Source organism: Phalacrocorax aristotelis, chromosome Z (genome assembly GCF_949628215.1).
Source record: "Phalacrocorax aristotelis chromosome Z, bGulAri2.1, whole genome shotgun sequence".
NCBI classification, from domain to species: domain Eukaryota; kingdom Metazoa; phylum Chordata; class Aves; order Suliformes; family Phalacrocoracidae; genus Phalacrocorax; species Phalacrocorax aristotelis.
The window spans coordinates 51,228,151-51,248,192 of NC_134311.1; the positions used below are offsets into that span (position 1 = coordinate 51,228,151).

At 37.7% G+C, this 20,042-nt stretch overlaps 1 protein-coding gene across 4 annotated transcripts in view; it reads right to left on the bottom strand.

Annotated features, from left to right (window-relative positions):
- The window catches only part of RIC1 (RIC1 partner of RAB6A GEF complex), a 57,552-nt gene extending 37,736 nt beyond the window's left edge, over positions 1–19,816 (bottom strand). For all 4 annotated transcript variants that reach the window (XR_012658078.1, XM_075079464.1, XM_075079465.1 and 1 more), the window contains exons 1-3: positions 19,524–19,816; positions 8,725–8,832; positions 3,537–3,613 (exon numbers count right to left, since the gene is read on the bottom strand). Coding sequence is in view for 3 of the 4 variants with exons in the window: in XM_075079464.1 (XP_074935565.1) it covers positions 3,537–3,613; positions 8,725–8,832; positions 19,524–19,664 (326 nt within the window). In the remaining variant the exon portion in view is untranslated. The remainder of the gene's footprint in view (positions 1–3,536; positions 3,614–8,724; positions 8,833–19,523) is intronic.
- Positions 19,817–20,042: the final 226 nt, after the last annotated feature.

The following is a 20,042-nucleotide window of genomic DNA, read 5'->3' on the forward strand; positions in this document are numbered from 1 at the left end:
CTTTGCCTAACATAGGTAAAATAACCACATAAGACAGGAGCTGGACAAGTCATAATTAGTATTTGCAGGAGAGTTAAAATGTTGCAAGCAATTGCTTTGTCATGAACTATGATACAAGAATTATCACACAAGTATCACTGAGCAATCACTCCATGTTTTCGAATCTCACAGCATTGCTACTCAGTCCTTCTTCAAGGTCACCATTTTCTAATGCCAGCCTTTTATTATATGCCAACTTGCAAGCTAAGATACTGGAATGTGGGGAAGGCGACAAAAAAGGGTAAAGAAAGGAGACAGGCAGGTTTAGTTTCCCCATCGGGTCAGCAACCCGACTTTACTTAAGGCACAGCTGCATGATCACTGCTGCCAACATAGAGGAAGGAGCCAAGAACACACTGTTACAGTGGAAGTAAACAGTAAGATGTCCCCTTTCAAGCACAAGGCAAGTGGCATACAAGGCATTTCACTGATTTTTAATGGTTTCAGCGTAAAAAAAAATTAATTTGGTGTTGTTCAGTCCAGCAGAAATGTCTTTGGAAAACGAACATATGCCAGAAGAAAGTTTCAATTCTGGGCTTTTCACAGAATCACAGGTCGGAAGGGACCTCAGGGATCATCTAGTCCAACCTTTCTAGGAAGAGCACAGGCTAGACAAGATGGCCCAGCACCCTGTCCAGACGACTCTTGAAGGTGTCCAACGTGGCCAAGTCAACCACTCCCCTGGGGAGATTATTCCAGTGGTCGACTGTTCTCACTGTGAAAAATTTTCCCCTCGAGTCCAATCGGAATCTCCCCAAGAGCAACTTGTGTCCATTCCCCCTTGTCCTCTCCATGTGACTCCATGTAAAAAGGGAGTCTCCACCTTCTTTGTAGCTATCCCTTAAGTACTGGTACATAGTGATGAGATCCCTTCTAAGCCTCCTTTTCTCAAGGCTGAACAAACCCAGTTCTCCCACCCTATCCTCATATGACAGGCTTCCCAATCCTTTGATCATCTTGGTGGCCCTTCTCTGGGCCCTCTCCAGCCTGTCCACATCTTTTTGGTATAGTGGGGACCAGAACTGTGCACAGAACTCCAGGTGTGGCTTAACAAGCACTGAGTAGGGCAGGATAATGACTTCTTTATCTCTGCTGGTGATGCCCTTTTTGATGCAACTCAGCACCCTGTTGGCCTTCTTGGCCACAGCAGCACACTGTTCGCTCATGTTGAGCTTCCTGACCACCAGAACCCCCAGGTCCCTTTCCACAGAGCTGCTCTCCAGCCAGGTGCATCCCAGTCTGTGCTGCACTCCCAGATTACGTTTTCCCAGGTGCATGACCTTACACTTTTGTTTTAGTTTGTCTGTTTGTTCATTCTGGGTTGGGTTTCTTTGGTTGGTTGGTTGGTTTTTGTAGTATTTGATCTACAAAACAAATTAGTGAAACTGCCTACTGGCAGTGGACTGTATCTGCACCAAAAGGAAGTTCATCCCATTTTAATAGCTTCTAAAATAATCTGACGTTAATCACAGCAGACAATTCACACACAAATACTCGTGTCTTTCTTTTGATCTATATAACCAGGACAGCAGTACGGCAGTAATTTTATGCAGGTTTTCAAAGCTCAGGGCTAAATATAGACAGACTAGTAATCCCAGTAAATTCAGTGAGATGATCATCTTCTTAAAGTTAAGTACCTGCATTAGTCTTGGGAGATTGTGAGCAACCTGTTATAAATACTCTACGGACAAACACCTTGTCTTATTCATCCACAGAATCAGCATTATACCTTTTTGGACTACACAAACGTATCTTAAAGTCCTGAGCTTTCAACACACAGCTCTTTTGTAAAACACATGCTTTTAGGTTGACAACAGAAATCAACTACTGATGTTTTATATAAAAGTTAAGACTTAGGTTAGTCATTAACTGCTTAAGAGATATTTTCAAACCTTCCTACACGTAGCACATGTAAAACTTTTCAAAGCTTCTTTTTTAACTGTTACTGCACGTTTTATACATCTTTACATATATTTTCTGTTTCTACCAATAAAACCCCCAACTTTCCAAATAGAACAAGAAGAACATACCATAAACTATAGTTTAGCCTTTTGCATTATGTACAGCTGGAGATATATTATCACTTTTTTTGTTTCAACAGGTTATCAGAAAAAAAAAAAGCAGACGACAGTCAGTGAGATGTGAAAAGTTAGTTTGAAAAATGCTATTCAGGTCTCAGAAAAGGCAAAAAAAGTAACATAACCTGTCTACACTACTCTTACTTGTCTGTTTTCCAAAAATGTAAGTTGCAACAGTAAATTCCATTTAGTTCCAGAGCTTTGAGGGCTATTTTAGAGGCCAAAAGATATATTATAGTAGTAACAAACACAAAATTTTCCACTCAATAACACAAGAATTCACTTTAAATTCACTTTAAATTCACTTTAAAACCTTTTGCTACCTGCCAAGTCATTTCTTCCTATAACACATGTAAAAGAATAGAGATTTAAATTAAATGCTCCTGAAGATCTGATTTCTGTTTTAATGTTCATGGTTTAACAGTTATGGTTTAAAAAAATCAAAATGGTTTCATCTGACATGACATCATAGGTTATCCAGTACTCCTCATAGATGTCCATTTGGAGACACCCATCAGTCAACTTTAACTCATTTTATGAAGAAAACTTAATTTTAAGTTGACTAGCATTATCATAATGATTGTCCTGGTTTCAGCTGGGATAGAGGTATATATAGAGATATATAAAAAAAAGCAGTCTCTAGCCAGTGAGAAATCAAGAGTGTTTTATTACTCTTGTGGACAAATTTGATCCAATTAATGACTACAGATTCTGCCTATCTAAACACACATAGACACAAAATTACACCTCGTGAGATTTTAGTTTGTCCTAAATAGTTTCCAGTTTTGCCAAAACCAAAGTCAACTAAGTCAACCACAACTGTATCCAACATACACTCACATTTTACCACATAAAATGTACTCTGTCATTCACAGAAAGGAAAATAAGATTGTAATGACAACATAACACACTGCAGCTAAAATACTTGTATTTTCTTACTAAAAATGATTCATATTCTTTCCAAAATATTGAGAGTTTATTCCCCATTTGTTTAAAAAATCTCCAAGTTATTATGAAGTTGGGGAGCAGAGTAATCTACTGAAAAATTACACCCTAATAGTTCCTAAGAAACGTTACTTACTCAGCTGAGTTACTCAAAAGGAATTAAAGCTTGTTACAGATCATGAATTCAGCAGAGTATCTCAGATTATAAAGTTAGACAATTTTAACTGTGCTATTTAAGATTTTGAGAGCTTGTAAGATGGATCATAGGAATCTTACCAGCGCACAGCAAACCAATTAGACCAACTTCTCCTCTGAATGGACTCTTAACTCATAGGAATGGTGCTTCAAATACTCATCAAGTTTTAAAACATACTTTGGAAGGATTTTTTTTTTAATTCATAAAACATGCTTAGGACTTGCCTAGTCATATTTATTTCACACTGTGGGGATGCAAAGAAAGTTTAAAATACTTACTTGGGATACATTGGCTCATAGAGATATTTGTCTCTTGCTGATGGGATTTCAAAAAATAAGATGTATCCATTTGCGGTCTGAAAGAGAAACACTGATAAGATATATATATCTAGTCTATCTGCACAAGTAAAATCTAGACAAACCTTTGCAATTTCTACATATGTCTCATATATTGAACACAACTATACATTCATATCAAGTTTCAGATATATTTAAAAACTGTGTGTTGAAATTCATTCTAGGTAAAATCCATACTAGCCCATGAAGCCCACTGAATAGATCACTCAGTGGGTAGAAAAATGGAAAAACTCCACTGTTGATATATGTGCCTGGCAGAAATTTTCCTCTGATTCATATAAATACATAAAACCAGGCAGCTACATCAGATATTTAGAACCTGGCCACCTAATTCCCAACAATGAAGAGAATTAATGCAGAAAGCATGTAGTAGAAGGTAGCAAGCCTTCAGAAAAAGACATCCAGGTGTTTGACAACAATGGATACTACAGAGTGCAAAGAAGCTAAGCACTGCCTCTCAATGTCAGACATGCAGGCAGTTTTCAGAAAATCCTCACGTCAAGCCGTATCTTTAGATACCACACCACCTTTCAAAATCTGCTGCTGTTTGAAAAAAAATCTACTACAATTCTATCTCAAGTCATATTCTGTCATTCTGTAAGACTGACTTCAAACTATAACGCTATTCAGGAAAAAATATAAATCATATAGTTATCAGATGTTCCAGTCATGACTAGAAGCTGGTCAGTGTTTGTATAAGCACAGGAGAGGCAGACGACCAATAAGGTTCGTTGTTCAAAGAATTTATTCTTCAGGCAAATTGGCAAAGGCATTTCGGTTACACAGAGTTTCCAGCCAATCATTTTTAATATGGGCTGGGCACATACCCAAAGCAATATTACTGGAGACAAGAAACACTGAAATGAATGGTTTCAAGTTGCTTTGAAAGGTTGCTTCCCTTTTCTTTGAATAAAGGAAAAAGTAACACTTGTTAGCTTAGTTTATCAGTTCACAGATGCTGTGTCTTTCCCCAGTCAAACATACTGCTTTGTCATGAAACAAATTTGTGTTTTGGCTTCCAAGTCCAAGAAACACAATTGTTCTCATTCAAAGCAAGGATATTTCTCATACAAGAACAAAATCTAAACCATAATGGTGAGCTGAAAATAAATGGAAAGTTTTGTGTGTGCAGTAATATAACATTCAGGTATTATGTGGTAAAGAAACATGCTCATTTCTATCATCTTTACACATTCTTTCCATTACATCATTAAATATTTAACCTGTAAGTTATATTACCCTGGAAGGAAAAGTAAAACAATACTGAAAAGTATCTTTATACTGATATTAAGGTACAAAGGGCCTTACTGAACAGTATTCAAAGAACAAAGTTGTTATTGTTACAGGTTCATTTCTAAATAGAACCTCAAATTCCATGAAGAGCTGGATGAAATGCAGAAGCATTCAACTGTACACTTCCTGCAAATTGATCATATTCATTCACACAGGTTTCTACATTGCTTTAGAAATGTCTGTGTTGCAATGAGACTTACAAAGGTAAACATCACTGTCACCTGTTCCCTTACCATTCTTTTCTCTGACAGCCAAAAATATAAACATACGGTACTTGCAAGGGATTTCACTACATCGTTTCTTGTATGCTATGATGTTTAAAGGCCTGCCTTAGCTATGGGAAAGCACACTGAAGAGCAGTCTGTATCAGAGGACTGACTGCCTGTTGCAGGGGAAGGACTAAAATGCCTTGTATGTTTTTCTATATTGAAGCATCTTAACCCAATTCACAAGTTTAACTACTAGAATTTGCTACCTTGGTTTATGTGCTCATCTAGACAAGAAACAAAATATCTCCCTGTAACAATGGAAAAATTACACATGCAGCAATATGAGAGAAGAAACTCCAAAACATCAGGGAAAAAAAAATCGATTTAGAAAATGAGGCAACAGTTTAAAAATCAAAGATACCAATGGTAAATGAACTTAGAATTGCTAGGGGATGACAGTAGTGTGAGAACTGCTTAAGTTTGTGTCCTGGTTTCAGCTGGGATAGAGTTAAATTTCTTTGTAGTAGCTAGTATGGGGCTGTATTTTGGATTTGTGCTGGAAACAGCGGTGATAATGCGGAGATGTTTTAGTTGTTGCTAAGTAGCACTTACACTGGTCAAGGACTTTTTCAGCTCCACGTGCTCTGCCGGGTGCACAAGGAGCTGGGAGGGGGCACAGCCGGGACAGCTGACCCCAACTGACCAAAGGGATATTCCACACCATATGACATCATGCTCAGCATATAGAGCTGGGGGAAGAAGGAAGCGGGGGATGTTTGGAGCGATGGCATTTGTCTTCCCAAGTAACTGTTACGCATGATGGAGCCCTGCTTTCCTGGAGATGGCTGAGCACCCGCCTGCCCATGGGAAGCGGAGAATGAATTCCTTGTTTTGCTTTGCTTCCATGGGCAGCTTTTGCTTTACCTGTTAAACTGTCTTTATCTCAACCCATGAGTTGCCTCACTTTCATTCTTCTGATTCTCAACCCAATCCCCGCACTGGGGAGCGACTGAGTGGCTGCATGGTGCTTGGTTGCTGACTGGGGCTAAACCATGACAGTTTGTTTAACTGAACACCATTCAAGCTACTTGAGGTACTGTATAAAGCCTTAGATGCTAGACCAAAGTCTGCCTTCAGTACAAATAATAACCTCACAGCATATGCTGCAAAGCGGTTTATTTTCACAGAGGTGCTCTGAACACTCTGGCAGTCAGAAGCAAAGAACACTCTATATCACTGCTATAGCAGACATTCAATCCAGACTACGTTCCCCATCATTATGTCATCTAAAAAAAAAAATTAATGTACTACTTGACTGATAACTACATACTAAGCCTTTCTCTCACCTTCTTAAAAACAAAGTACAGCATAATTTTATTATTACATAAAACTACTAAAATCAAGAAACTCAAGACCACAAGTAGTAACAGGGGAGAAACTAAATCACCTAACTCAGCTTTCAAACTAGTATTTTTAGCTATTGCACAGGCCTTCAGTAATGAACTGAAGTTAATCCAGTTCAACAAAACTACTAGTAGAATCTGTTCTCTTTTTTTTTTAATTAATAACTTGCTTTGCTATTCCTCCTTCATTAGTTTTCTTCTTAAGAAAAAGTCACAAAAGGAGAAAATGTTTATTCTCTTGGAAAAAAGTTCACAGTTTTACCTGGGGATAAAAGTATTGTGCATGAGCAGAAACACCTTCATTAAGCTCCCAAAACTGCCTTTCCGCCCTGTGTCTCTATAACAGAAACACCAATATTTGTAGATGTGGTCTTTCAGTAGGACTCATTAACTCTTTCAAATTACACTTCATATATATTCCAAAAGCATATTAAAAAAACTTGCAGAACAGAACTACTGTTAAAACTACCATAACATGCTTGGCTATATTATTTGTACATATACACCTAGGAGATGCAATATAAACATAAGAAACTTGAAGAATATTAGAAATCTCATGACACTTGCTATTTTATAAACTGTTTGACCATATTTAATTTTAATTTGTAAAACTTAAGTTTACGAACTGAGACTTTATGGGCATTTAGATTCTGACATCATCTGCCAAAAAGAACACTATACATTTAGCTGCAGAAAATCTTGGAGGTACAGAACCTAAACTGGCAGAAATTAAAGTTAGTCTGACTATCAGCTGAACCATGGGCAAATGGATCACAACCTCACCGAAAAAACATAATATGCAAAGTAATTCAATATAACAATTTAAATCTCTTCTGAACTACTGCATAATGGTATAATTAAAATATGTTTAGCTAGTTAGTTGTGATTACATGCTGTATTATAAAATTGGAAAATTATTTTTTATTCATAGTAAATATTACAGAAGTCTCCCTTCTGCCTTTGCTGGCAACTATTAGCATTTCCTAAGTCAAAATATAATCTGACATTAACAGAAATACATTATTGCATTGACTCCATGAGGTCCTTTTAGGTGATTTAAACATTCTAAACCAACTACTCGGAAAAGTCTACCCCTGAATTACACACAAGAAAACCGGAGCATAGGAAATTTAGTTGATTTAAAGTCATGATGATACTGGTAAACAATGAACTATTCCATAAACCATCTGGTATTTTCCACCAAGGTAACAATATCTGATTGGTTTAAAACCACAAAGCATTACAGGTATCACTTTAAGCACAATGAATGGTTTATATTGGAGTTGAAGTCAGGGTACCAACAAATACAGTAGTTATCCAGTTTGTAATTCCATATAAGCAACTTCTGATGGGGAGGTTTAATATTTCATTATTTTCTTCTGCATCGTCTCACAAGAAATTCTTAAGTACAACAGCCTTGATTTTAAAAGCTGGAGAAAGGAACTTACCCAAAGACCTGGTCCTAACGTAAGCCCTGACCAAAAGTCACCAAGAATATCATCCCATGTTCTGACTCCTATAAACTCTACTCTCACCTTTGTTGTGTCTACCTTGCACCTCAAATTTTTAAATACTGGTGCTGAAAAAGTCAACTTTACTGCTGTGAGCACAGCATCAACTACGGAACAAGATTGTATTTCCACGTGAGACAAGATCTCACCTTTACCTTTAAGGCTCTTAACAGAAGAGTCTATCACCTCTGTGACGGGAGCATCACCTATCACTGCCCTTGTTTCTGTGTTCTCGGTGCCTTGCAATTTTTTTTGATCACCAAACGATACCACACCTTAAGAGAGCCACAGTTTCATCCTCTTAAGACCCACCTTTCTGAAACATCTTGTAAACCCTATTTATCAAGCTAAATATGGTTATGTCACCAAACTCCTCAACTATTTCTTTCATTCACATGTATAAGTTCCCTTACGCTTTGTGACCAGATTACTAACGTAATGAGATGCCGGATCACCCCTCACGAGTACATCTAAACATTATTTTAATATAGAGAACTGCAGTTCGTTCTTCAGGGGAAAAAATGAATTAAAACTACCAAAGGGACCTTCTATCATCCAAAAAAACCTTGGTACTTTACATATTTTCACTAGATAAATATATATATAATCTGCAAGTTCGTATAAGCGCAGAAATTGGTAACACAAAAGTCTTTGCAATAGTTTATCAGCAGTAAGAAGTAAAAACCCTACTTACTGAAACAGCTATCATGGTGCTGTCAGGCCGCCATTCTGCTTGTTTATAAGGTCCAAATTGAGAAGCTGCTTTTGATGGTTCCTTGTAACTCACGATTAATACACTAGGCTGGAAGAAAACAAAAACTTAGATGTCATATCTAGAAGGAATGGGATGTTTGTTATATTGTGAAAAAACTGAAAACAACTATGTTTCCGTAACAGCAGCAACACGTTTCCCTTGAAGAGGGAGGTTAAAAAATTAGTGCACATTTGACAATGCATTACACAATGGTGCTTTTAAACGGAGTTTATGCAGAACTCCTGAACTCCTGCCACACTGTCATTCCTAATCTCACTCACCCAGGACATTTAAATAAAATACCTCATTTGCCCAGAAAGGAGTCATTACAGAACACAGAAGTAGTTTCAAGTTAGACAAAGGACAACAGATGCTTAAGATGAACAAAAGTACCTCAAGCAGGTTCTTATAATGAAAAGGACCGTCAGATTAACTAGGATGAAATATTCTAGAGAGTATTCAGCGCAATCCATTTGCTTGGTTTCTACTAAATGGATGGGCCACTGTATTACGGAGAACAATAATCAGGAAATCCATTTTATATCTCTTCAAGAAAAGGTTGCCAGAAAGTGTGCAAAAAGTCCACCTCTACAGTTTGCTGAAAAGATTTTGCGTATGACAAGATGCACCCATTAGCACCTTTCCTCCTGGGAATGGAGGAGAGCTTTGGGTCATGAAGCCCAGACAAAGCTACCGTAACACTTTGGTCTTCATTCCCTTTCACAAAAGCAGTTGAGAGCTGTGACACAAAAACCTAATGGAAAGATATCCTTCCTTGCTCCAGTGCTTAGAAGCATTCTTCCTCCTTAAATATATTTAAGAACTGTTGGTACTTTCTTGCTCTGCAACCAATAATAGCTTTCAGCTTAGACAAGTATTCCTTGTTCTGCTACCCTCCACCACTGGGAGGTAGGGATGGAGAAATATGTGCGCATATATATATATATATATATATGGTTACATGACAACTGTACTTCCTCAGCCTTCAAATACATTAAACAAGCCACACTTTTCTTCTTGTAAAAGTCTCCCCTCATCTTCCTAACAGATGCTCTCCCTAACTTTATTAATCCCAATTTTCCTTCAGTGTTGTAGCAGCAAACTTTGTACCAAAAAGAGCACACTTCTCCAGCCCGTGGAAGGGAACCAAAAAGCTAAACAGTAATCACTCTTTTTGCTGAAAGTACCTCTTAGAAAAGCCTGTCATCCACCACTAGGACCACAGGTGATGGCAACATACTATTGTTGTTAGTTTACTTGCTCAAACAGCAGAAGCTGGTACAACCACCCAAACACATTAATTCTACCCAGAAATCATGTGGTTGTCTGCCACCCCAGAATTTGGTCTGATGATGATCTACTACCATCATATTTGGAATCAGTTGCTTCAGTTTCCCTTTAGACAAAGTAGACTTAAAAATTAATTTAAAAAGAAAAATATAATTAATCAGATGTTTTCACCACACATATAAATTATGAGCTTAGTTAATGTCACACAGGCAGTGTTAGTCTTGGTAAATTCATAGTATGATTTTTCCAATCTGTAAATGGCATTATTACTTGAATTTCATAACCACACAGTACTGAACTGTCAAAAATAAAGTTAGATATTTATACTGTAAAGTATAACAAGCAAACTAATCTTTACCTTAAGAACTATTTACACTAGCTTTTTCAACTCATGTGGCTTCTTCTGCAGATATTTGCAAATCAAATTATCTAACATTAAATAGATAATTAAATTAAATAGATAATAGGTAATTATTCTTACGAGATTCTCATTGATTGTTCTCATGAATTACATAGCCTTTCACTGCTTGGCTTAGACCCACCGTAGCTGCCTTAGATATACAGAGAAAAAGTGCCTTGTGACAGAACAATCCTGGTAATCTGCATCATTAGTGCAGATTTGGAGACTGATCTTAAAGCAATTCTGTGATTCAAGCATTTTAGCAGTGGGCAAAAAAAAAACCCAAAACATTTTAGAAGCTCATTAATGCACAACAGTTTTCTTCCTATATTGCTACTTTTACAGAACACAATGACAGTATTTATACTGTAACGTTCTCATGGCATTTATTAATGAGAAAGCTGCTATTACACCTTAGAACCTGGAAGAATGTTCTATATACACAGCAGCTATAAAATTTACACAGATTGATTTCTGACTGATCTCATTTTGTGCCTTACAGATGAGGACTAAAGGAGTTAACATTACGAATGCAAGCCATCATTTTTATGTTTTTGCAGTTTATGAGGAAGCAGACCCACTTCTAATTCAATAGGCCACAAAGGCTACCTAGCTAATGTTAAACGATAAATATTTCACTGATACTATTTACTTCCACATGCTCCTCAACTCAAAAGCATTACTTCATATGTGAGGAAAACCCTAACACACAAACTTTATCCCTGTTTACAAGCTTCCCACAAAAGCGTGAACTGCTACAGGGTTAACAAAGTTAGAAGGGCAGCTCGATATCCTTCCTTGCTCGTAAGGGAAAGAGAAATGGTCATTTTACATCTGAAGTAATTTACTACATCTGGAGTGATAGAAGATATATAATGGTACAGGAGTATGTTCTATAAACAGGAGTATATCAACCTAATTTTAATTACTTGCCCCAGGCAGAGCACACCATTAAACACACTTTTTAACAAAAATAAGGGCCTAGTTAGTACAATAGTTTTATCTGGTTAGTTTCAGACATTTAACTCATAGCCTGTACAGAAACAGTAGGGCTTTAGATTCTACTACACAGAATTTTCCCTAAATCTCCACATTTACTTCTGTTGGAAAAAACAACTCTCAATGTCAGCTTCATGAAAACTCCACAGTTTTTTCCTCTTCACACTTCTGCATGCAGCCACTAAAATTATAAGAAAATCTAGTTAAACACAACTAACGAAATGCACACTGTCACACAAAAGCCAAGATATTGATCTGCCTTCTTTTTAATGCTTAAAATCTGTTTGCTGAAATATTAATGGTAGAGCTGCAGCTTTTGGATAAACTGGTGATTCCAGAAAACATAGCAAGTCACCTAACAAATAGAGAGTTGGGTTTTTTTTAAAAAAATTGTCTACAGAACAAAGTAAACACCTTCAGTTTTTAAGAAAGAAGACTAAGGAAGAAAGAAGTGAGTAAGCAAGTCTTTACTCAGTTTGCAACTTAAAACTAGCAAAAGCTTCCCAAAATAGATAAGACACATATCTGGCATTTTACAATTTGGTGCAGAGTAAATACAGCATTTTGGTATCATACATTTTGCCTCTCAGGGGGAACGTAAGGTCAGGCAAAACAGAATCTGCCACTCACTTATGAACAGAACAGTGAAGGTTTCACAAAAATGGTGAAAAGAAAAAAAAAAGTAAAGATAGCCTTAAAAAGAATATAGTAATTTCATTACCAAAGAGTAAACGGATTCTCCAGTGCTCTAGTTAATGCTGATGAAAAAGAGAGAAAATTAACTTCTTGTTCCCACAGTTAAACATACTTTGTCTCCTTCCCTTCTTACACATCATTCAGCTACCTCAGCTACCTTTTCACAGATGACCTTCTGCAGGAGCTCTTACTCCAAAACCTTTACGCTTCTCAACAATGCCTTTTAGCATAAAACATGGCTTTTTTTTACAACATTGACAAGAGACAGCTGAAAGCAAATGTCGTTTGGATGACAAATACTGAAACAGAGGAATGGGACTGTTCATAAAAGAGTAAGGTAGCAAAGACATCTAACTCAAACTACTTCAAAACTCACTTTTGTTTCAATTATAAGTTGTTGTTTTACATTAAGAGTTCCTTTGGACAAAGAAAGATGAGTTCTGCATCAACATCCGGACAAAATACCTGAGCAAACAATTAAAAAAAAACATCACAAGCAACACACAAAACCAAACCCATGGCAAAATAATTTAAAATTCTTACTATTTTATTTAATTCTACCTGACCAAATATAACATCTTTCTCATTTCCCCTTTTTAAGCAATAACTATAAGCAGCATTAGTCTCAGAACACTAAACCATATAAAATAGTTTTTATGAAGAAATCTACCAAGATATACAAACACTGCAGCAAATTCTCTCAGCAAGCTTAGACACAGGATATTGCCACTTCATTTCTCTGAACACAAACATTCTACCACATTTGATGCAAATGCAAATCAAGTAGACTCTTAAATCCTAAACAGGCCACCTTTAAACAGGACAAGTAGTACCGACCTGAACAGCAGCCCTCATAGGAGCAACTGTCTGTCCTAACTGAGATGTTTAAAGGGCTTTGAAGAAAATGATACATTAACCAATTGGAGAGAAGTACAATCACTGTTTGACAGAATATAAAATAATGAAAAAAATTAGTTTCCTTCAATTTGGATTCTGTGGTTTGACTGCTGCAGGTTAATGACAAGCTGCGCATACACTGGATTTAACAAGTTAAGTAGGTCAGAAAATACAATGGAAAACTACCGGACTAAGTTTGAGAAGTGAACACCTAACAGCATGTATGTATTCAGACCTTGAAATTTCTTAGCGCTCCTTTATTTCTAGTTGCTGTCTTATGACCAATTCACTTGAACCCAGAAGGAAAGACAGCAAGACAGGAACACAGCCATTTACAGTCACCCAAAAAATTGCTAAAATATGAGGCAACACTCTTGCTCAGGCCTGCGGATATTCCCATAAGACGCCAGCACTCCCATCATTTTTATGCAAAACAAAGATGTAGTTATTATACCTGTATGAAATATGAATAGCAAAATCATAACCTTGCCTAAATTCTAAGCATGTTGCATCAAGCAGTTGATACAGCCATACTCAAATTGTTATGTACTGCAAAAAGTTAGATTTTTTTAAAAATACTGATGAAGTTGCACTGAATCCAATTATTTCTGCCCCAAAATACCCAAGAACACTGAGAAGTTCTAAATGTTTTGTCTAGCATCTTCATAGCCAGCAAGTTCAGCTCTGAACTCCATTTTTTATTTTGCTCTTTTTATTGTAACTATAAATCCAAAGTAACTTGAATTTTAAACCCAAGTAAATTTTGCAATCCGTAAGACTTCCTTCTCTCTTTCAAAGGATTCTCATCTTTAATGCCACCAATTCACTGTTACAAATTTACCTTCCAAAGAGTTTTTTACATTTAATTATAGCTTTCAGATATTGAATATCTGCAAGACTAGCAGTCTTTTCACAACTGTTATGTCTAGGAAGAAGATCCTTTTATTTGCTTAGAGCATGCAACAATATTAGCAGCTGACAACAAGGTATTATGTAGGGGTTTGGATTTTTTAATGTAGCAATACTATAAGAACCTGCATGGCCATGGAAAATTGTTACTGTCCTCATCAATTTAGTATTCTAGACATCAAAAATTAATCCCCTTTAGAATCAAGAGGCAATTTCTTTCAAAAACACAAATGTTCTGTTTAGTTTTATAAGACAAATGCTTCAATGCTTCATTAGGCTGTAGGCACAAGGCAAAAATCAAAACCACGCTGTTCTGATGAGCTTATGATCTAAGTGAGAAAGACAAGGCTGGGAGAAAACAGAATGAAAGCCTGGTGACATTTATTTCATCATTTGATTGTCTGTGCTTCACTTTAAAGGCTGAAGCTTTGTAGATTTATAAACTCAAAACCCAAAGAAGAAAAACACACATGCATGCATAAGGAGGAGGGAAATTCATTAGTAAGGGCCAGAAGAAAAAAAAAAAAGATAGACCACAAAAAGCCGTCTAGTCAGTAATGGAGATATAAGGTGGTGATAAAAGAATTTCTAAAAGCAGGGTTAATTATAAAAACATAAATCCTTTAGTTCAGTTTTAAAAGCTGCTGGAAAACTTAGGATCAGCAGAGTGTCCATCCAACAAACACAGCAGACACTCCCAACACTGTGCTGTGCCTAAGCTATGGTGAAAGTGTTCAAAAAACCAAAGAACTGTCCCTACCTCTCCCAGGCAGAAGTTTTCAGTTAACCTGATGCTCAAAAACATTGCCAATAAGAAAGGCTGTATTCTACAGACCTTTGCTGCTCCTCAGCCCCATAATATTCCCGAGTGCTTAAATCTGGATTAAAAAGAATTGCATGTGATGGAGAATAGACTCTCTAACCTCATCTCTGATCTCATAATGGCATACAACTCTGCTATGCACAACTATTGGGATGGTCAAAACTCATAACTGGGGATACGCTTCTCTTCATGCAAGTAATTCTCAGATATCTTTCAGGGGTCACCTATTTCCTATTAATACAGGAGATGAAAACCTGGTAAGGCCTTCTGAATACTCACATGACAATTTTACATTTCACTTAATAAATCCACCAGTCTAACAAGTATTTCTGATTCCTTTAATTATGTAACCACAAACACATCTTTATAATAGAAGCAACAGCATAACTGTTACTGTTAGTGATGTATAAAAATAAACAGCCATCTCAGATCAATGTCTGATGGGTATCAGTAAGACGTTAGCATCTCAGGGGTTAAATTACAAAGGAAAAAACACAGAAGAGGCAAGACATCTTAGTTTGCACCGATGCTATCTGTGTCTTATTGTTCACAGTACACAACCACTTATATCGTCAAGACATCTGGTGTTCATTTTGCGATCAAATTTCAGACAAAAACACTACAGAGATTGTATCTAATCCTATCTAGGAAAAGGCCACATGCAATACTTCAGTAAATTATTCTGCTTACAGTTCTGAGATGAAAGCATAATCCTGGAAGCACACTAAACACATAAGTGTTTTTCTTTCTTTTAATGGCCACCTGTAATAAAAAAGATAAAAAACCTGCATACTTTTAAATATATTTATTCATATATCATATGAACTAGAAGCACTGGTGTCACAAGTAACTCCTTTTATAGCACGCCAAAATTCCAGGTTACAGACATCACTTCTCTAACAGAAGCATAGTCCCCTCTTTTGTCCTATTTGTTTAAATAACGTGTATGCTTAAATCATGTATCAAGTTCAACTCTAATACTTCAACAGCTAGAGACTGAAAAGCACATAAGAGTGAACATAGACTTATTCAGCATTAAGAATGAATACAGATTATTTGACAATCTAGGATTCTGATATGTATGCATTATAAACCATAAGCTTGTAGTTCTTCTGGGTGATCTGATTTAACATCAGATCATCACAAAAAAAGCAAGAAAGTTTAGAAGCAAGGGTAGAATGTAAATCATAAGCTGACAAGCACCTAGGTAATTAAGAAATGCTCCTCAAAATGAGTAGCTGGGGCAAGCTACTCTTGGCTTCAAAGAGCTTACAAAACTGGTTTTGACTGGGGGAGTCACAACAGACAGTCCAACAACCTCCAGGAGCTTCCATTAAATATTCAAGGCCAGTACTTGTTCCTGTCATTGCCACCAGTTTGTTAAGATTATAGAAAGGAAATGATGAACTATATTTATACATACTACTATGTCATTAGACTATTCTTGTTGCACACAATTCACCCTTCAACACTTACAGGGGGAACTCCACTCATCTATCACACCTCCTTCCTCAGTTGCATACATCTTCCCTTAACATCCAGAGACCCGTGGGTCAACATCTAGAATTCCCTCTACTGCCTCAAGCTCTTATTTCATGAGATAACAAAACCAATTTAAAAGGCACTACTGTTAAAGGAGTAACACTTTCAACGAGCCAAATACAATGCTCCTTTGATCCCTCCATAAGTTGAAAAAAGAAGAAAAAAAACCATAAGCTGAACAGCCCTGTAAAAGCCATCACTAGGCCACCATAAGAGCCACTAAAATACAGGTGCAAGCAGGAATGATCACGACACCCAGGACTGCACTTAGGACTGCACAGCTTCATCATGAAACGCCACCTTTAGTTCCCAAGTCCATCTATTAAACATTTATTACCTCATTTTAGCGTTTCAGAAAGTTTCTTTCATGAATTGAAGTTTCTCATTTCAAGCATCCAAGTACTTAACATTACCAGAATGAGCTGACAAGCTTTTCAATTCTGTCAGTGAAAACAGTTTCATTGGCTCTTAGTGTCAAGGAATCTTCTGAGGTACCTAGGCCAAAAACTTCTTCTAATTTAAGAAAAACACTTGGAACAGCAGTCTCCAAAGTGGGGAGCATTTAATACAATCCATTGGGGTGCAAGAAGAAAATATTTTTTGTACCATTCATAAGTAAAATAAAGTAAAAATTTTAACATGTGTCTATTTATAAAGTAGAAATTTTAAAATTGTTTACTTCACCTTTCTTTTTGTCTTTTCAAACCCTGGAAGAGGCTTCCCAGAGAGGCAGTCAATGCCCCAAGACTGTCTGTGTTTAAGAGGTGTTTGGACAACACCCTTAGCATGCTTTAACTTTTGGTGAGCCCCGAAGTGGTCAGGCAGTTGGACTCAATGATCATTGAGTCCAACTGAAATACTCTATTCTATTCTACTCTTTTTTAATTTCTATGCTGTTTATGCTTGATAACATGCATACTAGTACAGTAGCACAAGCATGTACTTCATAAATAAATGTACACATATCAGGGGGCCATGCTCAAAAATCTTTCACCAATACTGGTGGATGATCAAAAACTTTCACCACTGAATCAGTGGTCAATCCACAATCCAATCTCTCCCTACAAAATAATATGTAAAATAGTCAAGGACTTTTTGGCTCAAAAACACTAACAGAATTCCATCTGGTTTTACCTACACCATTTACCCCAGTTTCTAATCTTAATACCTATATTGTTTCCAAACCAGAAAACAATCCACACTTTGGGATAAACTTTCCTTAGTTGCATTAGCTCTTAGTGCATGGTAGGTGAAAAGGAGCTTTTAACAATACCACCTCATTTGAAAAATAGATGTAGTGAATGTAAATTCACATGCCTAGAAGTATTTCGAAGGGGCCCCTGTTCTTGAAAAATTCAAAGCAGAACTTCACCAGCCTCATTGCCTCATTCTTACATGAAACCTTCCATATATAGTTGAGATAGTAATAAGTCTTAACAAGAACATTTGCCTGAAGGTTTTCTACTTCAAGAAATTGAATTAGTTCAATATGACCAGAACTTCACCTTGCTCCAAGGATACTTATGACAAATAAAAACATTTTCTAGAACACAATAATGTTTGTTTTATAGAAGTCCAACATATGATTTTAAGCTTCACCTTCAAAAACAAAAACCAAGAACACAACAAAACAAAAAAACAACACTCAAAACCCCAGCTATATACACAAAAATAATGCAAGAGAGTCTCTTAAAAAATGCCCTTAACAGAAAAATTTGTCTTACAGGATTTTGCTAACAGCCAGATGTCCACAACAGTGCTAAGATTTTAACAGCCTTTCTAGTCTAAGATCAGCCAGTGATCAAGACTGGCAAAGTCAGCACCTTCCTCAAAAGCACCCATAACACACTGAATTAAAATGTATTTAAAAGTCTGTAAGTGTGCTCAACTTTCCTGCATCAAGTGAATTCGTTTAGGGCTCTGTCTGTAACCAGTTATACAACATCTCAAAACAAGTCCAAGCATGTAAGTTAATGAACATTATCCTCAGGGACAGACCGTAAACTACATTCTAGACAACAGGTCACATCTTGAGAAACATTCTACAAGCCTGTCTTTTCCTGGAAAAGAAAATCAGTTGTAGTCTGCTGATGGATGACAACTATAGGTTTAACAACCAGCAAAAGCTAGAAGAGCCTACACTTTATCTACGCTATGTGCCACAAACCTAAGAAAACAGAGGCCACACAACGATGTTCCCACAGCTTAGTTACTGGGCTGGTATGTCGTAGTTGGATACTTGTGTAGGTTAAAAAAAAGCCAGCATCAGCACCCCACGCAGGAACTACTGAACAGCCATACAAAGCACAACACAAGGTAAAGTGATGAAATCTCAGCGTAACTTAAAACAAGCCTTTAAGGCTACGACTGACATCTGATACCTTTCAGTATCAGCTTTCTAAAACTGGATTGTTAGTTTTCTCCTGCAACCAGAGATGAACTCTATAAATTATCTACAGTTGAAGATATTTATAGACAGATTAGGGTCTAATCTAGGCAGTCCTTAAAAGGATCCAGCATCTAAATTCCAAGTCAGTATCACAGCTCTTTCACTGACTGCATCAAATCGAACTGACAAACAGCATTCTGTTACCACATTATTTCAAAGTGAATTAAAAGCAAGGCATTTAATGTCAGTTATTCATTTAGTCTCAAACTGTATGCTGCTAAAGCAGCAACTTCCACGCAAAAGCCACAACCATCCTCCTGTTTAGGGCCACAAAACTTTTAAACTTTTCATAAAAATAAAAGTTTGTGACCTACTGTGTTACAGCAGAACGTTATAGTCTGCTATGTGTTTCACATCTCCTATATTCACATGTTCTTTCGTATAAAACACTGAATATATGAAGCTAGAAGACACAAAGTATATTTGCAAAAAGAGCATTGCTACAGACATTGTTCACATTAAGCTTAAGCGCTATTTAAAGTCCAGGTTAAAACAAAAAGTTGGTTAGAAGTTTCATTTTCAGGAGTAACAGGTGTTTACTCCAAGTGGACTGATCTTACGTATTCTCTTAACATTACATTGCTATCAGTAAACATCACAGCTTAACCACTCTGGTTCCCAAAAAACGAAGCTCCGTCCCAGATTTTACAACCCTTTCTGCAACAGGAACAAAAACAGACATTTTACAGGTGAGAGGGCAGGATCTGAAGGCCAAGAGGAGGGTGGATACTCACTCTGCAATACCAGATGCTCAGCTGAGATGGGGACAGCACTGCGAAGAAAGCTCTCTGGGGATCCGTCTGGATGTGAAGGGGTTGCTCCGGGGACTCCAAAGGACACAACAGCCTCTTGGGCCAGCCGCTGAGAAAATACATGGCTGTGGGTCTCCCTCCTCCCGAGGAGCGGACTCCCAGTGCACTCTAGCCTAGGCGGACGGCGGCGGGGGCATCGGCCGATGGGGAGGGGCACGAGGGTCCGCTGCCCACTCGACGACCTCCGGAGGAAGGGCTCAGACCACCGGCCCGGAGCCGGCTGTGCATAATCCCCAGCGGAGCGACGAGACGGGACCCCTGGGTTCACCGCCACCGCCAGCCCCGCCGAGGGAAGGGAGGGGGGGGGGGTTCCACCGCCCCCGGCCGCCGGTGCTGGCTCGGGCGTGCGGACGGGGGGCGCGGGAGCTACCGAGCGCGAAGGCGGGGGCGCGATCGAGGAGGGCCGGGAGCCGAGCGGGCCGCGGCCTGCGGCGGGGCGGA